This window comes from Lycorma delicatula, chromosome 4 (genome assembly GCF_047948215.1).
Source record: "Lycorma delicatula isolate Av1 chromosome 4, ASM4794821v1, whole genome shotgun sequence".
In the NCBI taxonomy this organism is placed as follows: domain Eukaryota; kingdom Metazoa; phylum Arthropoda; class Insecta; order Hemiptera; family Fulgoridae; genus Lycorma; species Lycorma delicatula.
Window position 1 is genome coordinate 8,205,951 of NC_134458.1, and position 12,713 is coordinate 8,218,663.

Genomic DNA, 12,713 nt, shown 5'->3' on the forward strand with positions numbered 1-12,713 from the left:
TTACTGATAATGATGTTATGTGATTGTTCTTTGTCATCAGGATTTATTTTATTAATACTTATTTCAGAATCATTACTATATTTTAATAACATTATTCTTATCACCATTATTCAAATTAAATTTAAATGTATTAGCAATGATAAATGTTATCATCAAGGTCAACATTAGTAAAATTAATCAACTCAAAACATTTACTATTAAATAATTCTGAATCTACATATCCATCTTTGAAATGTAAATCATTATATCATTTGTTACAATGTCTTCCTACAATTTATAATCGTCCAAACTCCTGTAATTATAATTATTATTACTATTGTTATTGTTATTTCTAGTTTTTATCAAATTATTAATTTTAACATGTTTGGATTCATAAAGTTTGTTTTTAAGAATTTCAATATTAGTCTAAATCAAATTAAATACATAATCAAATATTACAACTCCCAAGACCTGCACTAACTGGAGATTTGTATTATATAACTTTATATTTATTAAATTTCTTTTATAATGTGCATATTTGATTTCTTGCTTCATTCTAAATCTTTCTGCAAAATTTTTAGTTTTTGTTGTACTTTATTAAATAAACATTATGAATTCAAACATGTTAAAGTTAATAATTTGATAAAAACTAGAAATAATAATAATAATTATAATTACAGGAGCTTACAAAAGATATTATAAAACAAATTGCTAAACATAATGGTTATACTGTTTCCTTAATTGATAATATATACAAAAAACAAAACTCAAAAACTAATAATACTAAGACTTATACCTGTAAATGATATACAAAAAATTGACAACGTATATTTAAAATATTTATACATGATAATGTTTTTGAAAATATAACTAATATTTATGATAAAAGTAAATTTAAACCTGCGTATAAGAGAAACAATCATAAAATAAAATATTTAAAAAATAACAATCACACGGACTTATATAATTCATGCAGAATTTATAAAATAAAGTGTAATGATTGTGACCATATATATGTAGGTAAAACTAATTAATAGATCTTTTAAAACTAGATTTTTAGAACACATTAGAAATTATAAAAATGATAAACTGGGTTTATCTAATGCTGCTGACCCATCTTATTAATAACATACTGTATCTGATATTCGGACAAATTTGGAAATAGTGGAAATCAAGAAATTTAGTTTTAATAATAATAGTAAAAGTTTTGACACTTTGGAGAGATTTTATATATACAAATACAAAAGTATTCCCAACTTGATCAACTTTCAGACAGAATATAAAGTTGACACTGTTATAAAAGCGGCAACAGATAGCAGCACGTTTTTAGATAAAAACAGATATAATCATAATGTATGTAAATAATTTAATTCAAATCCACTCAGTAATGTAACATTGGCTGGCCAGGTTACATAGTATAAATTTTCTATTTGTTTTATTTTTAAATTTAATTTAATATTTTTTAATTATGACGTCATATTTATGTATATGTAGTTATTTTACTTAATTGACTTCATATGTCTTTGTATATATGATTGTAATCTTAATATTTTAGTTTTTATTTAAAAATTTTTATGTTTAATATGTAATTTTATATAAATATATCTTATATACAACTGATGATGTGGGATCCCACGTAAGTGCTTTTGGAATAAAAAATAAATAAGGTAAGTGTCATTTCATTTACTTTGTAATTCTGTACTTGGGTTGTTCAGGTTGGTTTTTGATTATAAAAATACAATGTATTGGTGTAGAGGAATATGAGTCGTCTTATAAGTACTGACTTTAGAAAATCACATATAAAATTATATTGTGCATCAAGAAAAAGATGGATTTAAAATCAAATATGTTCTGAACTCAAGTAACTTAAGATAAAACCAAAAAACGTAATTCTTAACAAACAGCTAACTAGAATAAGTTTAATGCAGAAGTAAAGAACTGATACATGCTTTATTTGTAAAATTTTCCTTAAAAAATGAACATATCCATTAAAATACATAACTATATTATACAGAGGTACAACAATTTACTAAACTGCTTTGAATTTACAGCTTCATCTTAGATTACAAATAAACTATTGTATATTTTTATTGGATACAATGATTTATGATCAGGGACCTGTAAATAAGTAGTTTAATTTTTATATTTTATTTATCAGGAGTAGGTTCTAGATGCTGTTCTATCTGTCCAGAAGTCAAAATAATATATTTTACATTCTTCTTTCTTTGAACTTTTAATCCGACATCATTTCCCATGGTTGTGGAGCTTGGTAAAATTTTGTTTTCAGAACCAACTGTTCAACATAAAACTTTTTTATGTACGCACTATATATGTAAACACACATACACACAGAGGGAAAAAGGAGTGGGTGATGATTGGTTTGAGGGGAGGGGAGAGAGAGAGTGTGAGAAAGAGTGAGGGCTGATATCTTAACAACATATGAAAATGAATTTCCTTTATCTTATTTTAAGGTTTAACTTTATTTTATATTAAGTTAAACCCAACTCCAGTCATTTTCATATGCTTTTTTTTTTATGAAAACAATCTTGTTTTTTTTTTTAAATTAAAAGTACAATTTTATCAATTTAAATAGTACCAACATTGTTTTTAGTCACAAAATATTAAAAATCAACAAAAACTAAATTACTCATCATCGATAATACAAAAACAACAATCACTAAAAAGGAAACATGAACGTAAAAACTTTACTCAATATTGTATCCATGTCATGCAAAGACAAATAAAGACATTCCCTGTTCCCATATAATTTCTATAATTGTCACAAGGTTGTGAAGATAACATTCACTGAATTCCAAAAGAGCTTGTTTAAATACAGTGCAGCAGTCATTTGGAATGGCTGTAAACACAAACATCCAGAATATGCGTAGGCATGCTAAACTAAACTATTTAAACATAGTAGAGACATGGGACCCGAAATATAAATATGATGAAATTTGGTCTGAAGTATAGTAGTTGTAGCAACAATTTTTGTTAAAATGTTCAGAGATGTCAAAGACTGTTCACATAACAATAGTATTGTTTTATTATTTGAAAATAAGGATCTCTTTTTAAATGCAATTCAACTTTTATCTCCAAGATTAAGAATTAAAATTTAATATTGGATTTCTCATTATCTGTAAAGTGATATTTCACTTTTTATACTTAAAACTTATAAATAAATAAACGTATTTATAAATAAATGTATAGATAAGTATATATGGTTTATATAGTTAAGAAAGTATACAACAACACAATTTAATTCTTTGTGTCAGTTTATTCTGTTATGAATATATAATGTCAGTAATAATTTATATTTTTATAGATTTACTTTAAGTAATCAGTGATCTTACTATGATTTACAAGTTAGTTAAATCAAGATTTATAAATAATCAACTGCAAAAAACCTTCATTAAGTGACAAGGAATCAATCCTAACCTATTACACTGTATAACAAAATATTAATAGAATGAAATAGTAGCATTGTGTAGAAAAAAAATTTGCAAATAAATGAACTAACACTGAAGCATACAAATTATTTACAGACATCATTTTAAAAAAGTAATAAACAATAAATTAGTTTTAAACAATAAGTAATTACCCATCTCTCAAAGTTGAAATTTCGGGTACCATTTCTTGCAGTATATCAGGTAACATTTCCATGTAACCTTGAACTCTTTTAGCAAGATGTTCATCTTTTAATTTTTTAACATGTCTCCTAAACAATCGCTGTGTACTTTCCATTCCAAAAAGTTCAGTGAATCGAATGAATTCTTCATATTTAGCAAATTTTTTGGATGTTTGGCTCCACAGCGCGCGATAGTCGGTTACCTACAACATTAAACAAAGAGAAATATAGAAATTTATTAACAGTATTTTTTAAAAAACCAAAAACTGAGATAATAAATATATAAATAGATTTTTGTTAACGCAAGATAAATATTGATACCTTTTAATTCCAAGCTGAATTCTACACCTCTTGACAAGTTGCAATTAAACTATGTAATGATTCATCCCATCTAATGAAAAAATTATCATTCTTTTCAAGCTATTTACAGGATCTATAAATAATTATTCTATAGTGAAGATCTACAAATTGTCTAGTTGTTCTAACACACAAATAGTACTGAAATATTAAAAACTGCTTTTACATACCTGAGAGCGTATCAGAGACATAAAGGCCTCAGTGGTAGAATCAAGAAGTTCTTTCCTCGCTCTAGCTGCTTCACCAAAAGGTACAATTTTGGTTCTTCCTTTTGTTCGATCAATAAGTTGAGCCAATGCGACAAAAGCGAGATCAACATTGATGTTTTCATGAGCAGATGTTTCAACAACCGGAATTCCACCTTTGTATTCTTTTCTTTGAACTACTTTTTCAGCCTCCTTCACATATGCTTCATTAGCATCATCATTTTTAGTTGTCACCTATAATAATAAATTAAATACTCGTCAAAAACAAGTGTATAATAATAAAAAAAACTTTCTTTTTAGACACAAACTGATCTCTGAAGCCACTAATATGTAGTTATATAGACTACTTTACTGCATCATCAGAAACAAAAATCCCCCAGCAATATGAATCAGCCTTTTATCTTTTACATAGAACCTTACTAGCAGTTCAAACACCTTACTTATACAGTTAGGAAACCGATTTGCCTACAGTTACATCTTTGTTTGCAAACTGATGATCATCTAGTACTGTGACTATGTACAACAAATTTCTACTGAGTAATTTTAACAGAAACCATGTAAAAGAATTTTAATATAAGAAGCATAATATTACTATAACACTACAGAACTGTAGCAATAAAACAATAACAAATTTCAGAGAGGAGGTAAATATATGAGATAAAACCATTATCAACAATTAAAAATTATGCATATATAAACAGAAATCTAAAAGAAAAAATATCTATTATTAAAGCAGAATAATTTTTTAACCCTGCAACAACAGAAGTGTAGAATGTACATATGTGTATGTACTATTTATAGCTACAATAAAATTATGAAAGTGAATACCAACAAATTATAAAAAAAATTACCCTAGTTGTACAAATTTTAAAGGAACTTTTTCCAAATGTTCAAAAAGGGAAAACCGGAGCAGCATCTTCATGAGTGTCTATTCAGCAATAATAGACACTTTTTAAGCATTTCATGAATTATTCCTTTACCATTAAACATATTAAAGCATACTCAACAGAATTGAACCCCACAGTTTGTTTCAAATATTTAAAATTTAAATAAAAGTCTCAATGTTACCAAATTATATCAACCAGAGTTAAATTATATTACCAGTAAGGAATTATTTAACCAGACTCTTTATATTAATTAAACAGACTACTTTTATATAAAAACGAACTTATTTGTTCATTAAAAAGAAAACAATTATGACTTCAGACACGAAGAAGACTAGAAAAACTTGCCACAGTAACCTTTCAATAAACAGACTCTCAATCGACCGTGTACTTAATTAACAATCATCATTCACAGCATAACTTGCAATAACTTCCAATGAGTTAATTGATCAATTATAACATGTAAAATTGAAGTCAAATTTATTCAGAAGTTTTAGAAAGATGATTTTCAACTAAGGGAAGTTACCAGATCCTTGGGAAGAATGCGACAAGACAACTTCAACAAGCTTTCTAGAACAAAGACTAACTTTCTATTTTTAGTAATGTACTAATACTTTTATAATTATGACAATTTTTTAAAACTCTTATGTGACCTAGTGTTGATTATACAATACTCTGACTGCAACATAAAGCTTACAAACAATTTGATATAACTATGATAAAGATACAAGTGTGGATGTGCAATTGGTAAAAAACAGAACTTAAGACTAGGCACAATGCCAAGCATGGCACCGACTTTAAATTAATTAAACTTTATACTATTAGTTCTATTTTTATAAATGACCATTAAATGCAACATAATGTATTTGATCGGAACAATATAAAAACAACAGAAAGTCCAAAGAATGCATAGCCTACCAGTTTAATTTTTTAAACAACTTCTTTGCAACTTAATCATAATAATGAATAATTATTATTATAAAAAATGTAGGTGATTCAATAACCACTTATAAAGTCAAGCAGTATGGAAGTATAAAACAATTTGGGATATTTCAATTTAAAAATAAAAAAAACTTAAAAATTTCTTATATATTTATATTTAAAAATGGTTATTTTAACAAGATTTATGCTATCTGTACATTATAACAATGTTATTATAAGATGTATAGCAGCTTCACATTGTAAATAGAGTATGGCATCTCATTAATTTTCACAAACAAGTATCAACAAAACATGAGAATTACTATAAAAAACAAAATAAATTATACACAAATATATAAATATAAAACCACTGTCAAATGAATGAAATAAATTAAATAAAATGTTAAATGATTCCCTCCCATCAATCTCACAGAGTACTTAACATATAACGTAATCGGTGTGTAGTATAAAATCTTCAATGAGGATTGCACACTTATCCAAATACAACACATGCACAGAGCATTTTTTGAGCATAGTTCTTTAACATAAGCTCAAATGCTTTATTTAATTGTCTTATTTGGCCAAATATTTCTTCTTTTTTTTTTAAATTTCCAATAGTTATGTGCATATTACACCTCACTTCAAGGTGCTAATGGACACATCTTTCAAATGTTAAAACATAGAAACATAAGCAAACTGCAATTTCTGATTTTGGTAATTATTATTTTTTAATTATATAAAGCATTCTTTACAGTAACATCACTCATAATTTTTTGTTTGAAGAGTAATTTTTCTTTAATGTGCTAATTAGTGAACTCAAAAGAAACTTTTAACCACAGCTACATAACACTAAGGAAAACTGATTTTAATCTTTGGTTTGAATTTCCCATCTTCACATCTCAGAAGTGTTAAGAGATTAAATCATCAAGTTTATAATATATTTCATATAACCCTACAGTGATTCTATGTCTGCAGGAAATTTTTTTTTTTATTATGGAGAGTTGAAATAGAATTGAAGCCACTTAATGTAAATAAAATTAAAACCCTACACTTTAAGAAACACATTTAAAATTGTTTTACACAAATAAAAAACATTTTATATTAACTTTCATAAACTAACATTGAGAAAAATCAGGAAATAACGTACAGTAAATGGAAAACCAAAAACTAATAAAATAACATTCTGCCAACTACCAAGGCGGAGGAGTGGTAGCATCTCAACCTTTCATCCGGAAAGTCTCTTTTTCTGTTTAGCTTCCAGAACCACCATAATGTAGTTATATATCATCTTCATTCATCCTTCTTCAGAGGATGAATGAAGATGATATATATGAATGTAAATGAAACATAGTCTTGTGCAGTCTCAAGTCAAACACTCCTAAGACGGTTAATTGAAATCCAACCACCAAAGAACACAGATACCCATAATCTAGTATTCAAATCTCAACTTTAAAAATCAGCTGATTTGCGATGACGAGTTCACTACTAAACCAACCCGATGAGGTCATTCAGAAAGTCTACATGAATATATATTATTTATTCATTTTAGTTATACATTATTTTAATTACATATTTTCAATATAAAATCATTTAGAAGCAATTATTTTATTTTTACCTCTTTTTTTGAGTTGTTATTAAATCATTATAAAAACTTGAAACTAATAACTACAATAAATGTCAAAAACAAGTCATTTTTAAAAAAATAATAAGAGAAATTGTTAATTACCAGGACAACAGGTTTTTTAGTTTTTATAAGATTATTTAAAATTCCAGTAACCATTTCTACTTGTTTATCTAAAGTTCGACTTGGTACTACACTAACATCAAAAACACAAAGAAAACCATCGATACCGATTTTACCATCTGGCAGGACCTTCTGTTCATATTCTTTTTCAATACCTGTAACAGAAAAATAATTATTAGTATAGTTAAAAGAAACAATAACTGTAAAATAGTAATGTTAAGATTACAGAATGTTAATATATCAAGGTCATTAGAAAATTGCTCGGCCTGAACAAAGATGGCACAAGTACAACCAAATGATTTTGAGAATTGTCAAGTATGATCCATTATATGGCATGCTGTGAAGCTTTAGATGCATACATTTATTTATTTGTTTGTTTTGGAGAGAGTTCAGCAAACATGTTCTGATATTTTCTGGAAAATGAATAAAACTGAAGTTTGAGCTGTTATAAAGTATTTTGTTACAAAAACTTTAACCCTGACTGACATACAAAAAGAGCTAAATTTCTCTTTATAGGATTCTTCTTCATTTTCAACGCTAAAATAAGTAGGCTGCCGGATCATACATCCTTTCAAGATGAAAGATCCCCAAAAACTGCTACAGCCAATTAAATCATCACGTAAATCCACAAGGCCATATTAAGTGATTGCTGATTGATGGTATGTGAACTTGCTGATATCACTAACACCTTAATAGTCTGAGTCCATTACAATTTACATTCCATTACAATTTTATAATTTTACACAACAAATTTTATGTATGAAGTAGCTTTACACTCGATGGATGCCATGTTTGTTAATTGACCAAAAACGCATTTAACTGAACGAATACTTCTTGAGGGTCTTAAGACTTACTTGAACATGATTTTACTGAGTTTCTTTGGTGCTTTATAACAGTAGATGAAACTTTTATTCATCACTAGATGTCAGAGCCCAAACAGGTGAAAGTGGACCAAAGAAAGAAAAAATGTTCTATCTGCAGGAAGTCATGGCTATAATTTTTATGAAATTCTAGATTCTTATGGTAAATTACCTGGCAAAAGTAAGGGCCATCAAATGGAAATACTACACTTCACTACTGGACCAATTGACAGCTGGGGCTGGTGGGGGGAGGGGTCAACCGGAACGTCACTAGGCAGGTGTCTTCCCCTATGGGGTTGGGATGGACCAATTGACAACCAAGGCATTTACATCGGTGGCATCCCAATGAGGCCAGGCTTATTATTACTATGAGATGTAAAAAGTCAAAAAGTCAGAGGGCAATAGACAACTCCCATTAAAGCTCATCAGGGCTAGGTACAGAGAGGGGGGTTGGCGACCAGAACGTCACTAGGCGGGTGTCTTGCCCTACAGGGTTGCGATGGACCAATTGACAGGTACTATTCAGGCTAAACGACTGTAAGAGCAAAAAAGAAAGTGCTCTTTTATTATGATAATGGACCTGCACACATATTACAGGTGTTGTTGCTAAACTTCACCCTATTAAACTTTAAAGTGCTTTCACATGCGCCATATTCACTGGATTTGGCTCCCAGACCTTAATAAAAGATAAAAATTAGGAATAAAGATATTATTATTATTATACTGTATAAAAATATTATGATGCTCATAATAAACATTATTCCAGCTTCCTATATTTTTTCTGTTTATTCCTTTAGTTTAATTAATGACAGAACTTAACACCAAAAATCATAAACGTATAATGAAAATATAACTGTATTTTAGTTTTTCAAACAAAAACTTCATAAAAAACAAGTTTCTGTTAAATTCATCCGAGGAAGAATACAAATGAATAAAATTAACATACTTCTAAAAATTAGGACAGAAGCTGTCCCGTTTGACTTACCTAACTGATTTTTACAAATATACATAAGTTTTTCAGCCGACGTCAACTTTGTAGCGGCACAACGTTTGACATATGGCTCCATTTTACCTCCTGAAAAAAAAACCAATCAGTAATGAATATGATCGAGTTATACTATAGTAACCATTCTATTTCTAGCATATTTTGGTTTTAACAATAAAACAACATCCCTGAAGGTGAGTGTTGTTTCTCACAACACACCTGTGTTGTGAGAAACAACACTCACCTGGTTAATTATCTCACCTGGAGATAATTGGTTAATTGGTTGGATAATGGTTAATCTCACCTGGAAACAACAACTAAGGTGAAAACACAACTATAACTAAATTAAGTTATATTACATAAAAATTAACCCACTGAGGGCAGAAATCAAAAGTATACTCAATCAGCCTGCACAGTTTAGAAAGGCATAAATCAAATTTATCTCTAAGTTAATAAATGATACCTACGAATACAGACTCGTGCATTAATAATGAATGCTACACTTGTCATGACATTTTACAAGACTAGTCAACAGGTATATTAGTGATTGTACAGCGTTTTAACTCTTGTCTTAAGTATAATTAATAAATACTTTGTTTCATTTTTAGTCTATTTATAAGTCTATTTCATATTTTTATGTTGTCATGGAGAAAAAATAATTTCATTTTAATATATCGCTGAATTAGTGGTTATATGATAGGTTGTTTTGGTAAGTTTTTTAAAACAGTTTCTAACTGTTATTAGTGTATTTTACAAAACAAAAGTACATAAAGTTTTAAGAGATTTCCTGGCTAATAATTTATAAGTTTTGTTTTATTATATATCAAACAACATGCATAATCTTAGAAAATTAAACTTGTAAATATTTACTATATATTCTGTATATTATGAATTTATTTATTTACTGATTTTACTGATGCATATACATGAAACTCGAGCCTACAGCAGATCTAGAAGTATGTAGGTGTAGGCCTAGGAGTAGTAGATTTGTGAACAGTAATATAATATAAATCCACAGATCACATGCATATTAAATATATATGCAATACAACATAAAAATAAAAGTGTTCTCTTATAATTTTTTAAATGTAAAGATAAAAATAAGAATTTTCTAATCCATCCTTAAAATGATGTCTTATAGTTTCTTTTTTGAAATAAAACTTTGAAATAGTCAGCAGTTTATTAAACATTATACTAACGAGTATACTATATTAGTATACTCTTACTAATAACTTTAGCATTTTTCACAACTAACATACTATTTCTATCAAAGTTTTCTAGCAATGCACAACTAACATACTATTTCTATCAAAGTTTTCTACCAATGGTTCTGTTGTTCTTATATTCCTCTTTCAATTCAAATAGTTATACATAACTGCTTCCAACTGAAACAATCATCTTATAATCATCAACTAGAGCAGTTAAAATTTTAATAAATGAAAGGTCAAAATGTAAATAAAATGTTAATTGATGATAAAAAATTAGTTTAATTAACTGTCACTGTAATTTTGGTTAATCTTTCTTGGATCATTTATCTTTCAAACAAGAAAATGAGAAATTAATTATCTATACAACAGTAATAGCCATAAGAAATTATGAAACCACAATGCTATGTTTCAATCATCAGTAAAGAGAGTAACTGCAGGGCCATCAATGTTGTCAATGAGTAACTCTCTCAAAATAACTGGATAGAATCACCTGATACAAGCAATTTATATTTCAACTGTTGTTTATATTCTATTTATACTTTGGTGCAAAGTGTATCTCTTCAACACGTATAAGTTACTCACTTCTCTACAAATATTATGTTACATTAATATGTAACAAATAAATTTAATGTGCCATTTATAAAAAAAATCTCACAAATGTAACAAGTGAAAAATCATTTACACAGGATAAATGTTGTATTATAAGATAATAATATGAACAAGAGGTCTCTACTAATTATTAAGATAATAAAACGATAGAAAAAACTATTTAATAAAATTTTATTTCTGGTTATTTTTTGTTAATATTTTGTAATTAATGATATTTTTTACAGTATTTTAATTTGTATGAATAATTTTTTCTACAAAATAAATTTATGTATAAAATTTATTTTTTTAAGGTAATTAATGCTGATGTCGCATCTAGTGCACTTCTTTTAGTAGCAATTCACAACATAAGTGGTAGTGGTGCCTGGCGTATGATCAATGATTATTGTATAAACTGCCATAAGGATCATATTTTTATGTTTCAAAATTTTACTAAGCAAATTCTCCCTCAAGGGTGAACATAAAAGTTCTGAAACAAGAATTATTACTGCTTCACACAAGCAATATAGGACATCATACATGCTTATAATAATAAAGTATGTATGTATTATACAGTAATACATATTACAAATTATATATACATACATATTACAAATTACATATATACATATTACAGTAATACATATTATACAGTAATACTGTATATTAAAGTATGTATGTATTATTATAATAAAGTATGTATTATTATACATACATGTATAATAATAAAGTAATTTATACCAGTGAGGGGTTTATCTTCTTCCATCTGGTGTGTCTCCAAGTGGCAGATAGAAGAACGACCAGAAGATATGCAGGGTAGGTGGGAAATAAAGTACCACCCACAGCCCAAAACAGTGCCTCAAATCCGCTTTGCGTCTGACTTACAACAGTGGGAAAGCGGTCAGCATCTGTTCTCTGCTGCAGAGGTACAGCAGGAAAATTCTCCTCAGAGCTAACCTCGAGATGTATCCTTAAGGGACATGCTCCTCTAACCCAACAAAAAATCAACATGGATGTGCATTTCATAAGAGATTTACTCCATGTAGTCGATCTCCCATTTCTAAGGAAATGAAAAGTAATCATTCAGATTCTGGGAACCTAAACAATGTGCCAAGGATGAGTTACAGCATCCTGAAACCTGCATTAAACAACAACTACATAAAATCAAAAAAAAAAAACAAACTACCTAGCCACTTTTAATGTAAATTCACGCTTAGAAACAAGTGAACTTAAAACTTTAATAAATTTCCTAAAAAATAAATATATTATGATAATTTCACTTAAGAAACAAGATTATGGATGAACACCCTTTAGATTCTGAAGGATTTAGGATCCTTAAAGGAAAACCAGGAAAGAGAG

The 12,713-nt window shown here is 27.9% G+C and overlaps 1 protein-coding gene across 4 annotated transcripts in view; it reads right to left on the reverse strand.

The window, feature by feature from the left end:
* The window catches only part of RhoGAPp190 (Rho GTPase-activating protein 190), a 307,804-nt gene that overhangs the window by 177,569 nt on the left and 117,522 nt on the right, over positions 1-12,713 (reverse strand). For all 4 annotated transcript variants that reach the window (XM_075362254.1, XM_075362256.1, XM_075362255.1 and 1 more), the window contains exons 4-7: positions 9,562-9,651; positions 7,699-7,871; positions 4,132-4,401; positions 3,578-3,807 (exon numbers count right to left, since the gene is read on the reverse strand). In XM_075362254.1, coding sequence (XP_075218369.1) covers positions 3,578-3,807; positions 4,132-4,401; positions 7,699-7,871; positions 9,562-9,651 — 763 coding nt within the window. The remainder of the gene's footprint in view (positions 1-3,577; positions 3,808-4,131; positions 4,402-7,698; positions 7,872-9,561; positions 9,652-12,713) is intronic.